Source organism: Melopsittacus undulatus, chromosome 5 (genome assembly GCF_012275295.1).
Source record: "Melopsittacus undulatus isolate bMelUnd1 chromosome 5, bMelUnd1.mat.Z, whole genome shotgun sequence".
Lineage (NCBI taxonomy): Eukaryota > Metazoa > Chordata > Aves > Psittaciformes > Psittaculidae > Melopsittacus > Melopsittacus undulatus.
Window position 1 is genome coordinate 82,695,099 of NC_047531.1, and position 23,132 is coordinate 82,718,230.

The 23,132-nt window shown below is 39.0% G+C and overlaps 1 protein-coding gene across 1 annotated transcript in view; it reads right to left on the reverse strand.

Moving 5' to 3' along the window:
- The window catches only part of ABCC9 (ATP binding cassette subfamily C member 9), a 58,695-nt gene extending 43,362 nt beyond the window's left edge, over positions 1-15,333 (reverse strand). Inside the window, exons 1-8 of the mRNA XM_034063174.1 lie at positions 15,189-15,333; positions 12,298-12,439; positions 11,810-11,931; positions 11,268-11,434; positions 10,366-10,608; positions 6,166-6,360; positions 3,314-3,478; positions 1,631-1,786 (exon numbers count right to left, since the gene is read on the reverse strand). Coding sequence (XP_033919065.1) covers positions 1,631-1,786; positions 3,314-3,478; positions 6,166-6,360; positions 10,366-10,608; positions 11,268-11,434; positions 11,810-11,931; positions 12,298-12,439; positions 15,189-15,333 — 1,335 coding nt within the window. The remainder of the gene's footprint in view (positions 1-1,630; positions 1,787-3,313; positions 3,479-6,165; positions 6,361-10,365; positions 10,609-11,267; positions 11,435-11,809; positions 11,932-12,297; positions 12,440-15,188) is intronic.
- Positions 15,334-23,132: the final 7,799 nt, after the last annotated feature.

Here is a 23,132-nt window from a genome sequence, read left to right on the forward strand (position 1 = left end):
CAGTTCTGCCTTTAAATCTGCCTTATTATTATACAGTATCAGAAATAAGGATCAGTAGAGTTCAACATTTCAAAATCATTATTAGCTTTTCAGGTTTCTGTAATGTAAATTAGCATATCTAGATGCCGTTTTCTTGGCAGAATAATACAAGGTTACAAGTAGCAATTTGTACTTGTGTAAACTGAAGCCTTTACTGGGGGACTGATCCTGCAATGAATTTTTCCTCTTGGTACACAATTTATTTTCAAAGAAAGATATATATGTGTATATATATATATGTACATAATATTATATATATACATACCTATATATATACATGCCATGTATTTCACCTTCCAATTTTATTGTTGGAGCAGAGGTGTAAGGCAATTGCTATGATTAAGAGCTAAAGAGCAGAAGCCCTGTATAGCCACAGATGTCCATTCACTAAGTGCACCCGAAAGGTGCAAATTCATGGGTGAATCATTAGAAGCTTCCTCAAGCCAGTGTTTTATAGTAGTGGTGAGGAAGGCCATTACTTTTCTACAGTAGCTGAGGCAGAGATTTCACTGAAGAGACAAATGAGTGGTGAATGTAGGCTACGTGCAATTTTTCACTAGCCACAGCAACCAAACCACCCGCTCACTGAATAATATTCAAAGTATTAACAGCAACAGTTCCAGATAAACCTGGGTGCAAAACAGTGACTTAAAATGAAACTCTGTATTATTTTTAATTTCCACTACCATGTAATCTTTTTAGTCTTTTTCTCCAGAAATTGCTTTATGATTATCTAAACCCTACCTGATCCATTAGTAACATTAGTAATATTGCCATTATAATAAATTACTGATACAGTTTCAGGAATTTCAGCAAAACAAATCTACTAGAAGAGTGGGTTCTATCCCTTTTTAAGTATAATGTCAGCAGGATTACCCATAACTAAAGACCATGCCAATCCCATCCCAAAATGAAAACTCTGAAGGTGCTACAGGAGCCCAAGCTTTGTGGAAAGTCAGCATGGCTTAGGTCACTACATCATTTAGAACTTCTGAAGGTTCCTTTCAGGCTAATAATCTTTACCTTTCCTTCCCACAGATCTGCCTACAGATCTTTCCCAGTTTGCTTAAGAACCAGACCTTTACAGTAAGTAAGCTTGTTTAGATGAGAGCTCCTCTGTGCATTTTGTGTAATGCATTGTCAGTGCTGCTGTCAGTCTCTGAGCAGGATTCAATTGCTTTTCACTCCTATAACAAAACTCGGCTACAAGTGGGCACTGCAAATGCAGTATTTAGTGCTGGGCAGATGCCTGTGTTGCTGCCATGTGGCAGAAGTAATAGCAATGACTTTTGTCAGAAGTGGAAGAAATATGAGCCAAGAAAGGACGACAGGCCATTATTCTTAAAGTCACAGACCACATCTATGACATGGAAATCCTGCTCACAAAGATCCTTTCTCTTCACAGACCCTCATAGAGATATTCCCAGCCCTTGGAGAAGATGTTGGGCCACATTTCTGCTTGTTAGTTTTCCTCACAAATGAGTGTGAAGTCCAGGTTCCCCTCTGGTTTTTGTAGTAGTCTCACAGATATATACTCTTTTCAACAGAGCTGGAGGATCTCTGAAATCAGGCCCTTACTTTGATGCTCTACCTGAACAGGCATTGCCCAGAGATTGGGGCACAGGAACAAGAACCACATTAATTGATTTGTTTCTATGGCAACCAAGTTATTGATTTGTCCCAGCGTCATCTCTCCCATGGACAAGTTGGATGTAGAAAGCCTCAGGATCTTATTATATATCATTGCCTGCAGGGAAGGAATAAAATGGGAGATATGAAAATGATGTAATTATAAACCAACAGTAGCAGCAGGACATTTCGAACTGCGGTATCAGTCTTTAGCTAAGAAAGCCCTTCTCCCAGTCTCTCACCTGAGACAGAGAGAGAGATGAGACAGAGTGAGAGAAAGCACAAGAGAGAAAACTGACTTTTAAAAACTCCAATTCCTCTTAAAAGGTTTGTTGCTTAACGCAGACCTAAAATAGAAAGAAATGACAACAAAACGTCAAAATTTAGGAGGCAGGGCAAAGATCTTTTTTAACAAACATCTGGTGAGCCTGCTTTTCTGTGACATGGTCTGTCAAAGAGACCCTTGTTTCCAATAGGACAGTTAAACTCATGTTATGAAATTCTGATCAGGGTAGGTATGTATTCCTCTGGGCTTCCCTCCTTTACAGGAGGGAACCTAACAACCTAACAGGGTTGAAAATTAAACAGGACTTCTACCTACCAGAATTTTCAAGATCAATATTGTGAGCCCAGTTTGCAGCTATAACCAAAATATCAAACACTGAAGCTTCAAGGAAGTCTTTAAAACTAATTTTTCTGGCTCTGTTTTGTCCAAGAGCAATGGAGATCCAGTTGAATTAATGAGAAATGCCTACAGACTATGATGAATTACATCAGCTGCATATGGTCATAAGACTCCCCATTTGGGTAAGAGGGAACCACAAAAGCACAAGGAAAGTTTGTATAATCTACCCTGGGAGAAGGCAGAAAATGTTGGAAACAGCTACATCTATCAAAGTGAGCACAAAACTAAAAGGAAGCTTCCACACTGAGATGATATTCCTATGGTTAGTTACATCTGGCAAAGCATGAGTTCCAGCTTCTATTTTGCACACAGTGCTACTGCTGTCTGTGGAGTTTGGTCTGTGGAAGTACCTGCTACAACCCACACACATGTTGAGCTGGAGCTGCTGGGTCTGGTTCATAAACGTGACCTTCACAGAAGGTTAATGGGTGCTGGCTTTGGAGACAGTTTTGCAGATGAATTGCTCCTGTCCCACCTCACAGGGCTCAGTGCAAAAGGACATAAATACTCAGGATCATCACTCACGATACATGGACCATGTTCCCATAAAACATAGCTCAGCCAAGGTACTCTGTCCACAGTCAGCAGAAGTAACCTCATAAGCAAATGATCAAAGAAAATGCAGAGCCAAAACAACTATCTTTATATACCTATTGTCATCTGCTATGTTCTTATATGCACAGAGTATTAAACTTCAACATGTAAGTATGATCGGCTTAATTTTTAGCGAAAGCAATTGCTGGCATCAGTTTGGCTATGCCAGTGATACTACTTGTTTTTGTATAAAAATACATAGTTTTTGTATAAAAATACATATAGTTTTCTGTACAAAAATGCAGTGCATATCTTCTCTTAAACAACTGTTAACAAAGTCTTCAGATGAAGAACAAGACAAACAAAAGTACAAAGCTGGAGCTATTATTACTGAACTTCTCAGGTCATAGGAACATATTTGCTCACCAGTAAAGCACCTCGCAGGTTGATGCCAGTTTCTGTAGTCACATAATAGGATGCCTGCAGGAATGTCCTCTGCAAGATAAGGGCCAGGAAGAGAAGAACTGCTAAAACATAAACATTCCTGAGGAATTCCTCTGAGGAAAGATATGAATTTGATGGATCCTTCACCTGAAAAGACAGGAAAAAATTCTCAGGCTGAAAGTCAAAACACACAGCACTGCACCAGGTACTAAGAAGGAGAAAAATGACTGCTATAGCTGAACTCAGGACAGTGGTATAGAAGGGATTGTATATCCTTGAGACACTGGAAATTCAGTTATTGCAACAGAATACAAAATATTGATGATATTATGGGAAAACTACAGAAGTCAGATTTCTCACTGTCCTATGTATCAAAATCATTTGAATAAAATTACATACTCTGTGCATGTTAAAAGACTTGGAACTTTACTTTTAGCAGTTCTAAAATGAATTTTTATAGCAGGAAAGGGATAATGAGATCACCATGTCTGCCTTATCTTTCGTTTCTCCATCAAATTCTGATGATTTGTGGATGATCTGTAGAATAGAAGTGCTACTAAGTAGAAAATAAACCTCATTCCACCTGCACCACAAAAAAGCTTCAAGACAGTATTTATTATTATATGTGATTAATTACTTACATTGCACTTGCATATTGTGGAAACAATTCCTTCCAGAATTATAGTCTGGAATTCTGAATAAAGTAAGAATATATATGCCAGTACTCCCCCCAAAAAATAAGGTTTAAATGTCTCAACATGGGCAACCCCCCCCCCAACCAAACAAAAAACTTTATTTGTTTTAATTCTTTTATATTTATGTTCACTGTTCTGCTCTGTTTCAGGCAGAAAAGGAACTAAAACACTGCAAGGAAGGCTGCTCCTTTGGTATTTCCGATCCAGCTGGAAGCAGGATATAGACAAATTCTTTAGAAAGAAAAAAGGAACGAAGGATAAGGCCTGTTCTACTGACAACTGAAATACCCAGCCTGATTCTGAGACAAAAGGTTTGGGAAGCAAGCCATTACCCACCCTCATCTCTCTGGATTACTGTCAGCCACCATAAACCTGCAGGCAGGAGAGAGGTGCTCCAAGTCATCCAGGCTCACCTCACTGTGGTGGCCCCAACCTCTCCTCACCACACACTCTTCCCTCTGCCATAGGCAGCTGACACCCAAAAGGTGTGTATAAGCACCCAATAGTCTTTTCAAAAGGTCCAATGTCTGTAAAACACCTAAATGCCACTGAAATAATAGAACTAAAAGGTTTAACGAGCCCAACTCCTTAAAAATGAGGTTGCTTAAGTGCATGATTGGTCAGTTAAACATACTTGAAAACTCTTTTTGTAATGTTCTGCTGCATCTGACTTCCCCATGCGTACACAGTGGGGATATCAATAATAAAATGACATTTATAGATACGTCAATATATAGAGTTCTCATGTACTAAGGGGGAATAAACATAAAATTAAATTAATTCATATTAATTGAAACTAGACATAACTTAAAGGAGAAACACATAACAGCAAGAGCAAACAAGAGAAAGACTGTCAAAATCCATAAATTAAAAGCAAATGTATTCTGAAATGTATCCAAGGGAAACAGTGACTGTCACCAAGCCAGGCTCTTGGAGTAGTTGCAAGTTTTCCAGTGATTATAATCTTCCCTTTAGATAGTGTTGATTAAAACTAGTCCTCCTCCCCAAACTAAAACCACTGCATGCAAAACCTCACTATTTTTGAAGCCAAAATACCCACTTTGCCTTTTAACTCTGTGGCTCAAATCCAATACAAAGAGGTTCAAAGATGATAAAGAGCTTTGTTTGATAAGCTGCACAATTAAACTCTCTTTCAGTGCAATGTCTGAGTATGTCTAAAGCCAAATTCAGACCATCAGTCAAGAAAATGAATGTCAGGAGTCAGCAGCCAGAGGAAGATATTTGGATACTGCTGATAGTGAAATGCTTTATCTGGAAGGAAAAATGTTATTCCATTACATACCTATCTGCTCATTCAAATACAAAGCACTTACTGCATAAAGCATACAGACTGTTTCTGTGTCAGAAGACACATGTTGGAAAATGTCTTCATCCTGTCTTCTCGGCTGTCAGCTAGTAAAATAATTTTACCTGTGTCTTTTCACTAGCCACTACTAGGATAGAAAATGTTCTGTGTCAGATGCTTGCTCAGTGCTCAGAGATCAGTCTCAGCGAAACTTGAAATGAGCTGTGAGCTCTCATCTTTTGTGCATCTCTAGTATCAAGAATGCCACTAAATAAAGTGGATGCTTTTCAACTTCTCATGTGCCGATGCATTTCAGCAGTATAACCAGTCATAAACAGGGAGTGATTACTGTCAACTTCCCAGTGGAAAACAAATTCCAGAGAGCTCAAACCTGCCAATGAACTACAAATGGACAGATGGACAGAAATTAAGCAGAATTCACAGGCTCCTACTTGCTGGATGCATCACTGAGGCACCACCAGCAGGTGTCCTGCCTGAAATGAAGAGGCACATTTGAAGAGAAGCAGAAAAGCTGTTCCTTCTCCCTAGGTATGACTCCACTAAGAGGCAGTCAGCTGGGCAATGGGTGGAAGCCTCCATCACCTGTGTTGCATTCATACCAAAGACTTCCACTATTCAGGTTCATAACTTGACTGTCTCTCACAAAAAAATCTACTCTATTTGCTTGAAAAAACAATGGAACAATACAATGACAATATCACAGACAATATCATAGTCATATAAAAGCATGCAACCAGGCAAATTAAATACCATGTATGAATCTAGAACTACTACTACTAAACAAAGTCTTTCAGTCCAAGTTGTCAGGTTACCTTTTCTGTTGTATTTGTATTATTGGTTGTATTCTGGAAGCCCTGGACAATGCCAGAAATGCATAATGGCCCAGCAAAACCCAGCAAGTCAGCCAAGTAACGGAACGTGCTGCTGAGAAGAATTGGTCGTCCAAAAGCACTATACATGGCTAACCATATGGAGGGACTCCGATTGGGCTGGTCTGCTACCTTTTTCTGGAAAACAAAGAGACAGGTATCAATGCACCAAGAAGTGACCTCCCTTGCAACTTCCATTTTATTCCTGCCTGGATGCCCAAATGGTTCCTGAAGGGTGTTTTGGGTAGGTGAGTTAGCAAACATGTTGTATGTATCAACAGGTTTCTGAGATAACTGTGGTTTCTCACCTCTAAATCCTACCACTTTTCTGAACCTGTGAACAGAGGAATGCAAACACAGATTAATCAAACTGGCATTTAGCCACTGCTCCTTGTCACATGTGCACTCAGGAAAAGGTCTGACTCCTTGCTTATAGGGGTAATCTTGGCTTTCACAGTAGCTGTGAAACCACTTGATCCAGTAAAGGCTTCCGAGGGGAGAAACGGAGTAAAGAAAACAAAACATGCACAGATACCACAAGAATATAGTTTAATTTAATTTATCTGTACTTTTTTGCTATCTATCTCTTGCATGCCTTCCAGGAAGACAGAATTCAACTGTTCTCAAAAAGATGAAGCAGGCTATGGTGGGAAGTAAGATTAAATCAAGGCTAGAAAGCCTTCACTTCTGTGAATTGATGCAGTATCACAACTCTTGCCCTAAAACACCAACCAGCAGTTACCCTTTATCTAGTCAGAGGAATTCTGCTATTTATGAGATTCTCTTAATCTGTAGAAGAAAGAGTTTTCCTGAACAGATCCATGGTCTGCAGAGCACTTCCCTGTGCTGCAGGCAGCAGCTTTTGACACTTTAAAAAGCATCTGTCATTTTTCAAGTAGCACACATGCCTGCAAGTTGTAACCCAAGCCAAGCTCTCTTGACTGTTCACCAAGGCATTTTAAGTATAGCCTGGTAATAACAACTCCCTCCCCCCAGAAATTAACCACAGAAAAGCCAGTATGCCTGTACCCTGCTGGGCTGCCTCATGCCTCATTTTCTCTTACTTTTTCCTTTTATGCCTCTTTAGCAGTGAGATAGAATATGTGCATGGTGCCAGAAATGTACAAGTGTAGAGGAGGGCCAGATCGCTGTTTACTGGCTTCTAGAGACTAGGCCAGGCTGGTCATATCCAGCGCCAGGAAGCTTGAGAAATAAGCAACATATGGACAAATTAGAGCTAACATTTCAGAAAGTGCTAAGAATAAAACTGCCGCTTCTGATGAAGGAAACAGCACATGTGAGTTTCCCAGACAAAAGGCTCTGAATTTGTTGCCTAATGTGTTTTGAGCTAGACTGCACTGCCAGGGGCTACTGTCATCCTGAAATAAACTATATGCACTTTAACAGCTTGATAGGAGTTAAGGTAACTCATCAGGAAAACACATTTAAGTAAGCATACTGACCAAAAGAGCTTGTTTTACCTGTACTTTTATAGTATCTTCAAATTTGAAAGAACATATGCTATGTTACACACATTCCAAGCACAAACTACATACAAAACCAGTAATGATCTATATCTTACAGTAAGAGTTGGAAGCCTTTTGCAGTAGTGACTACCATATTAATAGTCAATTAGAATGTTGACCACCAGTTATCTAGCATTGTACTGTACTGTTTTATATTACTTAATATTAAATTACCGATAACTGGCTTTAAATGTCTATAAATTTTACAAGAAAGTGACAAAAAAAATGACTTATAACTAAAGAATTTTGAGCAGTGAATGTATTCACAATGCTAAGACATGCTTGATGAAAGCCTGAAAATGTAAAAAACCTAGAACAGAATAGTGAATTTAGTTTTGACACTGACAAGTGTTAGCTTAGGTATCATGTCAGTGGGCAAACCTTCAGGAGCCAGAAGAATTCTGTCTAAATAGCTGGGTACAGATTTCAGGAGTTACCTACTGACATCATGGTTATGCAAGTGTCAATATGCTATTTTAGCAGAGTATACCAGCTATAAAAAGTTAATCTCAGACCCTCTAGCTTACACTCATATATGACTGGGACTAAAGTTTGGAAAACAGTGATTCAACCTGACTCATTTAACTCATGCTACTACTTGGTAGAGAACCTCAACTGATTGCAGTTTTTGTAGCATGCAGAAGGGATAACAAGGCAATGCCATGTGAGTCATCTCAAAGGCATTTTACAATACAGAATATTCATGGTCATGTTGAGCATCTTTCATCAAGGCATGATAAGAAGGGTTTGGAAAAGAACAGAAGTTTTCTTTCTGCAGGGCCATGGAGCACAGCTGAGATCAACTCTCACCAGGCACAAGCAGGGATAACCCCATTTAATCCAGAGGATTCTGGGGGTCTCCGCTTACCAGCTGCAGAAGATTAGTGTAAAACATACTCCAGCAGCAGAGACAAGTGACATCCAGATTGTGGACCATGCTTCAACCTGAACCATTTTCCTAATTCCGTGGTTGTGTTCTGGCCCAACCATGCACAAGCCAGCATATTTCTCTGTTGGGAGTGAACTGCAGAGTCTTTCACTGCCTGCCTCTTTTGGTTGGCTTAGGCCTTTGGTTTACTTTATCTGTGAGTATCAGTTTACTTTAGGGTTACAGCCTGTTTTTGAACATTGGCACAAATGTGCTACAGGCTGTGGTAATCTCAAGACTTTAAACAACAATGGAAAACAAAACATCTGATGTAAGCCAGCTTTATAAACGTAGGTGCATGTAACTGCATGGGTACCTATGTAAGTCTTCATATGTGCATGACACACACCAAGGGAAACTACACACTGAAAGTGTGTTCATGCACATGAGCAGCAGCACGCTTCACTTGCATTTTGGGATCTGAACCACATATTTGTGCAGGCACACACAGTGTCTGCAAATGTAGATGAGCTACAAACAAATGCTTGCACCCAGTCACCATAACTGTCATTAAGAATGGCACAGAGCCTCAGATTTTTTGGGTATGCAGGTGCCTAAGACTCTTTTGACTTCTTTAAGTAGAATTTAGGTATCAAATGGTTCTTTAAGGAGCTGGCATAAGGGATGCACTTCTTGTTATGAATAGCTCAGTTCCAATTACTCAGTTTTCTGCTTACAGCAGAAGGGTCTTGGTCTCTAAGCATCGACTACAAAAGGAAAGAGAAGCAACCTAAATCTATTAAAATAGAAATAATTGTACTGATTATGTTTTCATTTCAGGGAGCACAGAAAGGAACCTGCAGCTTCATCAGTTGCTATGAGGAGAGAGCTGCTCCTCCTGGCTTTCCTTCACATTGCAGTTCTGAACCATATCCTATGTGGAAGCATGTTTCTCTGGTGTGTGCAGGAACAGGATGGGTATGCTTTTTCCCTCTGTGCTGCATTTTCCAAAGTGAGCTCTGAATGCTGGTGTCCTTTCTGTTCATGCTTGAGAATTGATATGCATGTAAAAATCAGGGAAGCAGCTATCAAATCCTTCTGCCTTTCTGCAGAACAAAATCTTCCTGTCTTTGGCAGGAATCACCAGCTTGAAGCACAAATGAAACACCAGAATTTTTCCTAAATGAATTCAGAAGTTTTACTGGAAACTCCTGCCCTAGCCAGTGAATTTGCCCACCATGAATTCTGCACTGCGTCTGGCTGCGATGGAGTTAATTTTCTCCATAGCAGCCTGTCTGGTGCTGTGTTTTGTACTGGTGACTTAAAACGCTGTTAAGACACGGGTGTTTTGGCTATTCTTGATGTGTGGTTTTGGCTATTTCTCTTTCTGGAGGAAAAAGTGAAGATGAGTGTTTGCAGCTGAAACTATGGACAGAATGTCTTCTAATTTAAGATGCTGCCATAAGAGGCTAAGATTTAAACAATGCTTTCACTTTTAAAATGAAAGCTAGCAAGTCTGTTATGGTTTTAGTTTTCAGTTGCTCTCAATCTGGCAACTCTCCCCTGCTGTAAATTCACTTAAAACTAAACAATATCCATTGGATTGGAACTTCCTAACCTAAGTTTCACTTCAGAACAAACAGTCCCAAGTTAAAGATCCCTAAAACTAGGATTTCATAGAAGCAGTATAAATTCAAAGTGACACTATAGTTTCTAAGGCCAAACAGTGAAATTAACATCTTTGGTTACCTTTTGTTCCTCATATGCTTCTTTAAGACAGACATAATTTGTCAGTGCTCTCATTGCAATTGGAAGCTTTCCGATTGCCTTCAGGTCCACAGGTTTCTTGTGAGCAGATATAATAAGAGTATTCATCCACCAATAAGTCGCTTTTGAGAGCAAGTTGACAAATGGCTGCAGAAACCTCACCCCCAAGTCCTGTAAATCCTCTGGTGGCTTTACTTTCTGAGGGTTCATGAAAAAAACATACCTCTGGAGAAGAAGAAATAGACAGTCTGTGTTCAGGAATGATCTTATTGATGGTAATTTTAAGTAAATGTTATGTATAATACAACTATGGTGTCAAATCAGTATTTAAAGGTAATCATACCTTGAATGTAAATATAAATTTGCATGTAAATAAAAGCATTTCCATTTTGACAGCATAACTGGCAAGAAATTGAGCAATATGGAATGTGTACACAGCTCTATAGCCTACCAGTACAGCAAAAACAACATGAAAGGATTCTTGACATATAACTGTATTTTAAGTTATCATGGGTAGGAACTTATGCTAAGTTATACATTCACAGCATACATAGTTTAACTGTATTAACATAGCATATACTGTATAGATTCCATTCACATATATACCCTTACATGCACAAATATGCACGTGTATCTATACAAATACGTATGTACTCTCTGTGTGTATATGTATACCCAGGCACACATACATATGATGTCTAGGGGACACATTAAGGACATATTAAAGAGATGCCTGGGCCCATTGATTTCTACAGAATTAATCGGACATTTATAGCTAAGCTAAACTTGGGCCTACACTTGACACAAGCCAAAGTTATTGTGACTGAAGACCCACCTTCATCCCCAAGATATTTTTTTCATATCATGATAAAGAATCCACATACCCTAACTCGAATGACATTGATCTCCACAGCCATCAGCAGCCCATAGAGAATGACCATAATTCCAGTGATGCAGAAACGCAGCTGAGAAAAAGGTACACCATCCTGGCAGTATCTGACAAGCTTGATGGTTTTGGTGACAAAGGCCATTATCCAGTAAAGAAAGAGAGCTGTAAAAAGGTGCACATGCATAAATAAACAAATGAATACAGAACCACACCTGTGCTGCAGAAGTATTAGCTCTCTCAAACAGACTTATTCCATGGCTTAGTGGAATGCAGGCATGGTGACCCTCTTTGTCACCAGTCTGCAGGCTGGTGATTCGTGATCTCAGCCAAAGTCAGGAACTCAGATTCAAGAGATTTGCTTAGCAGCTCCTTTACCCAAGTCATTGTTCTCTTTCCTGGTGCCATCTGACGTGATGAGACCCTTCGAAGAGATCCATAATGGTGGATCTTTTCACAATTACAAAAGTCCACTGAAGATATTCTGGAGGGGAACATTGTTTGTAAGGTTTTGGACATAAATATCAGAATCAGACTTACCCAACAGTAGCTTTGGGAAGTTAGATGTTTCAATATTATGGTAATAGACTATGGATACAGTGGCAGCCACAAATCCCATTATAGCCGGTAGAAAAAGATGCAGATGGCGTGATTTCATTTGTCTGAAAATAAGCAAGGTATGAATTAATGATTTTGATGTCTTTTTTCAATGTAATATTTTTACATTCCTTAAGTACATTTTAGAGGAAAAAATATGATTTTCCTAGAGATAAAAAGATATTTTCCATGTGAATGTTTCAAATTTTGTCAATATTTACTTGACATTATAACTTAAGAGAAGAATAACAAAGTGCTAAGAACAATCATTACAATCACCTTCATCTCATTAAAATCCTGACAGGTCATGAAATGATGACCCATTTTTTGGGGAAAAACTCCTTATGCCTTACTAACCAGCCCATTACATATCATCACTATACACTAATGAATGCAATTATTTTGGCTATCCATCAGACACCCTCACTTACGTATCGGAAACTATTCCCTCTGCTATTTCACACACGTGTACAAACAGGAGGGTGAATGTCAGGATCCACCGCAGGTTGTGCCCAGGGAAGTGCAGCCAGGTATTGTGGTGAATCTGGACTTTGGAGCTTTGGCTTCCCCAGCCTAGGAAATAACAGTAATGAAAGAGGAAAGTTATCACACATCGAGTGACCTGGTTATCAATTCCCCACTCTAATCCATAGGTCATACTTACTAGTATACAATCAATGCAAAAACACTACAAGACTATAGGGGTTGTTGTTACTAATAAGATGATGAGGAGTGTCTGAGTTGTCATGTAGCCCCCATAATTTCAATCTAACTCTACAAACAATGGGACAACAGCCTTCCCACAACTGTAACCGAAGATAAGAAGTGCCTGGCCAAGAATAAAGATGAGAAAACCAAACTAAACATCTCAAGAGTCTTGGCCTCACAACAGGGACTGACAGATCTTAATTCATGGCGACACAGTGTCCTTCCTAGCCACAGACAAGAATGAGCAAAGATTCCAATTGATATGGTCAATGAGGCCTCAAATTAAAACATTTACTTCAAACAAATAAGATTTATTATCTTTGTTTCAGGCACTGTCTCAGGGGATGCTGAATGGTGATTTCTCAGTCTTGGCTCCTCAGGCATTGTCCAGCCTTCTTGCCCTGTGCATTCTTGGCACGTTAAAGCTCCCGGCACAGCATGAGCACTCAGCTGATTCAATCAACAGATTAATCTTGAATCTTATTTCCATGTCATCACCTCAGATGGCACCTATCCTTTTGAGGCAAGATCCTGTCTGAGGCCAGCAACCTGGCAAGAAGCAGGGCACTGAGGAACTGAGAGGAATTACAGTGCTGGGGGGGGCTGAGGACTGACTAGGAATCATGACGCAAGTCTTGTCCTGCATGTTGCTTTGGCCCTTGTTCCTTCACACCCTAGTAGAGGGCTGTCCTAATTCAGTCAGCCTATATGGCTGTACATGTTCCTCTTACTGTAAGGCAGCTCCTGGAGCTCCCTGACAGAACTTCCAAAGCCCAAAGAGAATCCCAAGAACAGCACATTTTGGGGAAGTAAAAAGAATCTCCCTCAGCTTGGTTTAAAATCTAGGATATGCTTTCAATATGCAAGGATGCAGCATCTTATCATGCTTAGAAGCTCATCAGGTGACTCAGAAACACCTAAACTAGAATGCAGATTTATTAATTCTTGGAAACTGTCAGGATTTTACCACTTCATCCTTGTTTAATATGCAAAATACCACAGGAACAAAATGTTCTCTCTTCTCCATATCCATCTCAAGCATTTTCCAGTTTCCTGAGATTTTCCTAATCTAACATGGCTTTCTTTGACCTTGCTCCTATCTTTGTCTCTCCCAAGCTGCTTTTCATTATCATTTCCTCTTTGCATCTGCACAAATATGGTTCATCATCAATTTTCAGTTTTGGAGTCAGTCAATGCCATGGACTCCAGCTGGCTTTTAATGCTCTGTTCAACAGCTATTTGTCCTGGTAATTAAGGTACAAAATAGAAAACGAAGAATTACATACACAGAATGATAGAATCATAGAATACATACAGGCTAATACCTGTAAGGAAATTAAAGTATCTTTCTACCACTCAATGCATAACACAGATTGTTGTAAAAGATTCTCTCTCCTCTCAGACCTTGCATTGCATTTCCAGCAAACACTTCTGTGAAAGCCTCTGTAATTCAAGGATGACTTGCATCTCATATCAAAGAAAGAGCCAGCAGTGATATAAAGACCCAGCAGTGTTGGAGAGAGTTCTCCATAATCCCTACATTTTTTTCCCCCAGTCTTTAGTAACTCTTTTTGTTAGAACTTGTGTCTTACTCCCCTCCTCAATGATTTGGTTAGTTTTCAGTCATTGGATCTTGTTATCCTTGTATTGTGTGTCTCAGCCCACAGGATCCTGTGGCCTATTATTCAATCACTTCAGAGGTTTTTTACATAGTGGAAGTCCTTAAATCTTTAGTTCAAATATAGTCCCAAATTAAAATCTTCCTCATGGAAGAAATGTATTAGTATGTATATACATGACACCAGAAAGGTAACATGGAATAACTGATATGCCTTTTCTCATGCAGTAATAATACATATTGCCTATTGATGGTTATTCAAGTCTCTTTATCTCTTATGATCAGTTAAAACGCCACTGTTTGACAGCTCTGAAAAAGTATTACATTGTATTTATTTCACCACTGCAAATAAGTGGGATAAAGAGACAACTATAGAGAAAAAGTCTAATTACAGTTCTAGTTTAGATGGGGATTTTTACAAGAATAAGTGGGTGAACCACTTCCCTGTCCTAAATTCTTCAAGACTTATTTATCATTTCCTATTTTCACTGATGAGGAAAAATATTATCTCTTTTGCTCTATTTCTGTTTACAAATATTGGTAAAAGAAGAACTCATTCTATTTTAAAAGTTTCCTACACTTCTCCTAGTGTTAGATCCAAGTTGCGCGTTTTGGATATTCTCTGAAATTCATGTAACTAGAAGGGAATCCAGACCCACTGCCCTAAGTCTTCTAATACCTAATAATAGCAAAGGTTACAAGTTGCCTATTTCAAATCTGAGTAAAACTTCTCCAGAGGGAAGTTCCAAAGCATTTGGATCTGTTTTCTCTGGTTTTTAGCCATCTTTTCATGCTGTTTATTTCAGATTTGCATCTAATATCCCCAACATTTCAAGCGGGCTGGCATCATGTGCTCTGGGTCAAGCCATTCTGTCTCTTCTTTTTAAATTTAGCAAATACAAAGCATCAAAGACCTCCAAGCACATATAAACATGACTGAGTATAAATACACGCTCAAGTGTTTGTGGGATTGCACGGCTCCATTGAATAACTCACCAATGAACAAAATTGGGAAGGTGATAAATAGCAAGAAGACATGGGGAACCAAGTTGAGAGCATCCACAAAGCAGACATTTCTTAGGACACCAGCACTGATGTTATAGGCTGAAGCATTGTCATTCCCACAAAACGCAAGCCTCATTGCTTCCGGAAGGTAAGATTGCTACAGAAAAGAGAGAATAGTTAACTACCAAGACTGCTAGCATCCCCTTTAGCTAAACACAAAATGCACAGAGAGATACAGAAGGAACACACTGAACAACCCATACAGAATAATTCAGTTGTATGTTGAAAATTCTTTTGAGCTCTGTTGAGTATAAGTACATTAGAATGAAGGCTGTGTTTATATTATTTGTATGTAGTTATTTTTATTTATTCTTTATTATTATAAGTACTATTTCTTACAGTATGCTATATGTCTTCTAGTGTTCATTATACGCACAAATGCAATGTTACAAATGCTCTAGAAGAATATAAAGAACAAGAAAGTTTGGAAAAAAATGTATTTCAATTTCTCATGAGAAAACTCCAACACACATAAGCTGACTCCTGTGTGTAACTGCTTATTTGATGAGCTAACATTCTCTGTGCAACATCTCTGTTTATACAAGCTGTTGCATTACATTCTCGGTGCAAGCTCTGAACCTTTGATATTTGTGATTTGGCAGCTTTGCATTCACTGATATTTCGTATTTCTTCATTGTCCCATAGACAAATGGTCACATACCTGAGTCATTACAGACAATTGCCAAACTCTTAATCAAAGTGGATTGTAATGAAGATTGCATAGCCAGTAAATCAGCATTTGTGCTTGATCCTGCAAATCCTTATGCATGTGCTTAGTCTCATCTAAGCAGTTATCTGGCTTCTATGATTTCTTAGGAGATTATCTTTGTGCAATGAGATAAGCTCATGTGTTCATGCCTGCAGAGTGTGGGCCATCAAATGAGCAGGAGTTATGTCCAGCTTCTGGCTTTTATCAACCTCTGCATCATTTATTTTTTCATTCTTCTTTATAAGAAGATGAAACAAGACTGCAACCAAAATGTTTCCTCGCAGATTTCTTTGCCCGAGACTTACACACAGCAACATAGTGCTGTACAGTATGTTGGGTAAACTCATTTGCTCACCTGCTTTTTTTCCTACATTTTACATACTAAAACAGAAAGAATATCTTCGATTAAGCAATGTATATATATACTTTGGTGAATGCATCTTTCTGGAACAATATTGGCATTAATGAGTTCTGTGGAATCAGAACAATATAGACGTGCAAAAAATGCATCAACAGAGTTTTAAAAAAGATACTTGATTGAGGAGAAAAAGGCTCTTCTTCACTCATCAAATAGTTCAGATTATTTCGATGAGCCCTGCTGTTTAAACAAGGCAGCGTAACAAGATAAGCGTAAACCACTCAAGTACTCCCTTAGAGCAGAAAGATAGATCTTCGAAAGAATACAGAATTCAAAGAGTAACTTTCTGCTAAACTCACTTTTTGCTTTTAATTGTGTTTTTGCTGGATCTGAAAAGCATAATCCATACTGAAATACATCAGTGAAATTTGTAAAGGAATTTCATCAAAAAGAATGTGATAAATGCAGACCTTTTTCCCAACATATTACCATTTATGGTCTGAGATTTGCCATAACTGAGACTTGTATGGTGGACCACATCCTGCAAAATGCATGCATATACTTACTGTGGTACAAAAGCTGACAGGCAACCCACTCAGTCTTCAGTACAATACAGTTTGATGGAGACGTTGGACCATTCTCTAGAATGAACAGAGTGGTATGACCACCATAATTCTATCATTTTATTTTTAAATAAAAATATATTCATAAATGCGTATGACTAGCAACAAAAAAGAAACCTCATGCTACTGTTGAGTTCTGCTGAATAGACTGAGGAGTTATTAGCAAAACAAATATGAAACTTAAAAACAACTACACAGAGATTGTTTGTTTTTCATTTGTAAAAGCTTGACATGTCCCCTTTAAGGAAAACATAATAGTAATGTTAATCTCTTGAAAATCAAAAGTGTTGTTTCCTCATTTTTATCGAAGGTCAGAAGTCCAAGGGAGTTCTGCTGGGAATTTTCCTCCCTTTCCCACAAAGAGGACTCTTTTCTGAGACAGCATAAGATGCTTTTGTGGTCTAGTTGTTGGATTGGTACTGAAAGGCAGGAGGATCCTGGGTTCAAATGAGCACTGAATCACTGCCTTCCACTGTGGCTTTTGGCTTTTAGTCAAAAATAAATCTGGGAGAAAGGATTAAAACTATAAAGCTCTCAAGAAAAATGTATCTTTCAAGAATCACATCTGAGTCTGTATAAGAATATGTGCTGTGCCTGGTTTCGTGATGGAGTATGTCCAGCAACATAGTCTTTAAACCCACTGTCCTTTGCTTGTTTGCAGGGCTGGGGGAAGAATCTGGTCTTATTGTTAATATTAATGTATAGAGACAGTGCCCATAATACTAATGACAGTTTCCAAGAGCAGGTATACTAAGCAGTCTATCCACAATACTTTTGTTACAGATTCATTTCAAAAATGAGGTAGAATTTAAGGTCTTCTCTTAAAATGAGAGAGAAAAATGTAAGAGCCTAGGTTGGTTTGTAAAGCAAAATAAAACCAGAAAATCAAAAGGATTGCATTGCCAGTGAAATGAGATAGGCTAACTGGCAATAAATTCTCAAGTTTCTAAATCAGAGAACACTTCTTCATTATTCAGAACACCCAGTGACCACGTTCATTAAACCTCCACAGGTTTCAGTTCTATCAAAACATTCTGGTCAGTATCATGGTATTGGTTGACCCAATGCAGCTTATGATTTAGCCTCATAAAATGCTCACCAGGTACAACTTCCCTTTTCAGCAGCACCCACTTCAGGACACACATCTAGTATGGCACTGATAGGGAATAGAAGAGATAAAAATCGTAGAATCATTAATAGTCCAGTGATCCTTGCTCCCTTCCTTGTTTACATCCATTTGTCCATCACCACTGTGCTAGAAATGAACTATGACTGGATGTGAAGGAATCTTGTTCTGCATATGTTGATGTATGCCAACTTTCCTAGACACCTTCTGCTGTTTACACAGACAAGCTGCTAATAGTTCTCCATATCTTCAACAGTGGTGTATAAGTATACACTGCAGTCATTTAGAGCCCTAAGATATAATTTTATGTCCAGTGTGTCTCACAGGGATCAAGAAACCACTCCATCATCCCCTTCCCATCCATTTTTGGTGCAGAAGGCAGATCCAATATATCCTCCACAATTCTTCCTATAACCTGGATGAAATTTTACTGAGATGTAAGGAGGATACTTTGCATTAACAGTCCATGCAAGTGACATCCCATTCAGTTTGAAGCTGGAATTAGCCAGTACTTTCTGCTGCATCAAGGAATGCCTCATTTTCATTGCCTCAAGGTTTAACATGCTGTGTTCACTTCCAAATAACAGAAATAAAAGACCCTAAGGCAGAAGAACAAGCCCTTGATTTCTCTAGATAGACATTATGGGCCATTTTAAACAATGCTTGTGCAGTTCCACCAAAGTTAACAGGAGCTGGACTATGACAGGTTTCCAGATTCAATTTTTATCCAAGCAAACAGTGTAACCTTCAGCCTTCTTCAAAGGAAAATTTGATAATATAATGGCAAAGATTCATGTGTCCGCATGCCATGCTTGCAAAGTTCAGCATAGCTACAGCCGTACACATTCTTTGGGCTGCAAACAGTGCAAGTAGCATGTTCAAAAGCTTCAGACTAATTTGAGAGACTAAGTTGCATTTTTAAATAGTATTTCAGTATTGGGAGTTAAGGATAAGAGGGTCTTAAATACTTCTAAAAATTGTAAGGTTTTAAAAGGGCTCAGCTACACTGACTTGTAATGAGGTCCAGTCTTGAAAACTTTAACTGAGAAAACTGAACCTGGATATTAAGACACTCTGGAGGATCTTGACTGCAGATAACCAGTGCAAGGCAGAGGGTAAAGACACTATTCCCTCTTCTACTGTAAACCAGTAAGATTTCATTTCATGAAATGAAAATGTGAAATGGAAGAACAACAAATTTAGAAAAAGCATGAAGGATTTCACTTGTTCTCATTGTTGTAATTCCAACTGCAGATGGATTGGAAGGTGGAACAGTCTTATGACTGATCACTGACCAAATCTGGTTCTTTTAATAATAATTAAACTATTCTTCCATTGTCTTTAACTCTCCTGGTAAGCCAGTGCTGGGCTTCAGGCAGATCTAGATCTGCAGAGAGGTGAATACAGGTACCTTGCCTGTGTGTTGGAAGTGCTGTTTGTTTCACTTAGTGCTGAGCATTGTGCAAATACATAATTAAATACATTGACAACTTTTTCATTTTTCCTGAGCACCAGTGGTTGATCATTGCCAAAGACAGAATGCTGACCGCAATGAACAGCAACTGTAATGAACAGCCATGCTGAAGATCTTTGAATCAGCCCTAAGTGAGGCAGAATACAACGCTGACTCAAGGTTTCCCACAGTGTAGCCAAAGGTGATCTTCTCCTTACTAAAAATGAGGAGACAGACTTTTTAGACCCCAGTTAGTATACAGGGAAAGATCAAAGGGGCAAAACTGGGCTGCAGAGCGACACAAGGAGAACTTTAGAGACTTCTGTTGTCAAGGGACTGAAGAAACAAAAGCAGTTATTTCTGCAACCCAAAGACGTTACCGCATGTTATTGAAGCAGCTGACCTCCTACACCTGCCAAGACATCTTCCTTGGTAACAGTGGCAGCAGCACAAAGCTGGGCTTCCTGGGACTGTACATAAGTGAATTAAGCAGCAAAGACAGATGGTTTAATCCTCCCCAGCAGACTGCTGCTATAGGCAGCTGCTTGCTTCACTGCAGGCTATGCCGTCCAGTGGAGAGCCACACAAATATTACTTCAGCCTCAGAATTTGTGGTCTTCATCACCATGGTGCTGCTCCCTAGATAAGAAGCCCTGCTCACAGCAAGCTTAACACTGGTGCTGAGTTGTTGTAGCTGCCATACTTCAATTCAAAGTTGGCTCATGCAGAACTACCGCAAGGGCCCATGAACCATAGGGCATAACAGCAGAGCAATTTCTGCTAGCTTTTTAGCAAATTTTTATCTGTGGGTCCTAAAGGAAGGGATGGTCACTGGAAAGCAAAGGCCTCTTCATATGGATTGCCAAGACCTTTTCTCTAAGCTTATGTTCAGATTGGAATCTTTGGAGCTGAAGGTTTCTTTACAGGCAGATGGCTTCGTCTAGTGAGCAGCAATACCTGCAAAACATGGGAGCAGTCTGACTGCCACATTAAAACAATAAATTGCATAACTCAAACAGATGAAAGGGTATCAAGTTGTTTTGAAATTTTTTGGTCATCTGTTATTGACAAATTTCCCACTTTAACTTAAAACCTCTAGAACTGATCAGAATTTTTCAGAGGTGCTTTATTTTTCCTTCTGCTTTTGAAAATGGTCCTTGCTGAGTAGTCAACTATAAGCTAAAGCCACAAGCAAAACTCCATAGAAGAGGGGAATGCAGAGAACAATCAGGACGATGGGCCCATGATGGTGCCAGTGGAAGGCAAGTTTCAGCTCCCTTTACATAATTTGGGAATCTGATTCCCCGTTGGTTTACTTTAATGAGGATGTGAATCATCTGAACAGCAGTTCACCCTGCAATAAAATAGCTAAAAAAACTTGTGTCCTTTGAACATTCAAATTTTCATGCTAAAATCCCCATCACTAGCAAGTTAAGACTTTCTGAATGGGGGATAAGGTGTACAAATATAGTCATAATAAGATTAAATGAAACCAGTACAAATGAGAGTCAGGAATAAATACTGTGAATAAGAAAAAGGTTTTGGGAAAAAAAGATAGGACAAGTTTGTAAACATGAACATGACGTAGCATTGAATCTAAACACTTACAAGTCTCATGTTAATAAGCATAAATGGGGATTCTCAGGGCACTAAGCCAGTTCCTGAGATATATTTTCCACAAGCAATAGTGAAGAAGACAACTGGAAACAGTTGAGAATTTAAATTTCCATTAAAATGATGAGAACATCCTCATCCAGTGCAAAACTGTCAGAATCCCTGTTAAAGACATTCTGATTACCTTAGGGTCTTTTAAAGTTGACATAAAAGTTGTCATACTCAAGCATTTCATCTTACCTGGATTATCACTCTGTTCGGCATCCTTTGCAAGGTATTTATGACTATATAGAAAAGAGTATAAATACAAGTCCTCAGGTAGACCTTGTTTGGGGGAAATAAGAGCATTTTGAAAAACATTTATTTCAGTAGTTCTGCTGCCTACATTAAAAAGAAATTAATAGCTGCACTTATTAATTAAAATATATCAGCTTACAGAGCATTCTTGGGTATCAGTTCAGATTTTTTCGGGGCAGTGTCTTACATATAATGTCCATATATGCACACATACATGTATATATGTACATGTACAAAAGTAGTTAATTCTTATCTTCTGAATAATTAAGTAATACAAAAGCAATAGTTTGTCTTCTTGAATTTCACAGAGAAAACTTTAATTAAGGACAAATGATGAAGTTATAGGTTTGGATAAGCACAATGGAAGGCCTCACTCTGAGTTCTGCCACAGATTTCAGGTTAGTGCTCTGAATCTTTTTCCTTTCTAGACATAAACCTATTTGTTCCTACTTTCCTAAAAGCAACCTAATGTGATCTATATGCAACCTATGGACCTAATGCATTCTATGTGATCTATAGTATATGCATTTTTTTCAGAGTTCTGATAAGGTAAAGGCAAAAAGTGCTGCCCCTTTAAAATCTATTTTATAAAAAATGACCCTGTACAAAATATTTTCCTTTTTATTCCTATTTAAGTTGTGACCACCTATTGTAGATAGATCCAGCTCCCTTACTAAGCACTGTCTCAGCTACCTTGGGCCTCAAGGTGATGAATTACCTGCAAATTACTTGTAGATAACTGCTGCATACCAGCAGCCCGATCCAAACTTTACTGAAGTCAATGCAAAGAATCTCATTGACTTTGGTAGGATTTTGAATCAGGCTCCAAACACTGAGAAAATCACAGCAGCACTGGTGCTAAACAGGCTAGTGGCATTGAAAAGCATTTCACACAACATCTGCAGTGGTCTCCCACATTAATACATTGCTTTTTCTTTTTGGTAAGCTGCTTAACAGAATGCAATTTCCACCATCAGCGCAACCCTGCCTGCTGTAAAACCTTCGACTTCACATGCCAAGACAGGACAGCTTATAAAAAGAAACATAACCCTGTGAACAGCCGCAAAGAAAACAGCAGGAGGGGACAGTAAAGGCTGAGAATGCCTGCTTATGGAAAAGGAAAAGGGAAAAGAGATGGGAGTTGTAATCCCAGGAAAGAACGAGGCGCAGCCCTGTCCCACAAATATAAAGGGAAGGAGGAGGAGGTGGTTAGTGGGAGATAATGGGGGAGGGTCATCGCATGCCCCGTTTGGTTGCTGAATGTTAGATCAAACTCTGTAGCTTACCTTTGTAAATACAAAACCAAAATACCAACCCAAATTGTCACTCGGTTGTGCTATGTGATCAATACCATCCCGATGGCAGGATTTTCCTCCACTTAGTGAAGCTGCTCCAAGCCCTGGAGTGGATTATTTTTAGGCTGGTGATGGGAAGATCAGCTGCTGCCTCCTATCGAGTTTCCAAAGTGCATAAACTCTTCTTGTCTTTCTCATACGCTGAAGGGGGCAGGAAACTGCGAAGAGACAGGCAAGCAAAAACCACTGATTTTTTGCCTCCTGAAGCTACAGTCCCCTGTGATTTCTTCTGCTTGCTTTGATTTTCATTTGTTTCCTCACTGGAGTAGTGAGATTCCAAAAAGCTGCATTGCAGCACATGGGTTATTAGCACATGGCTATTCCAAAGTAATTGATTCAG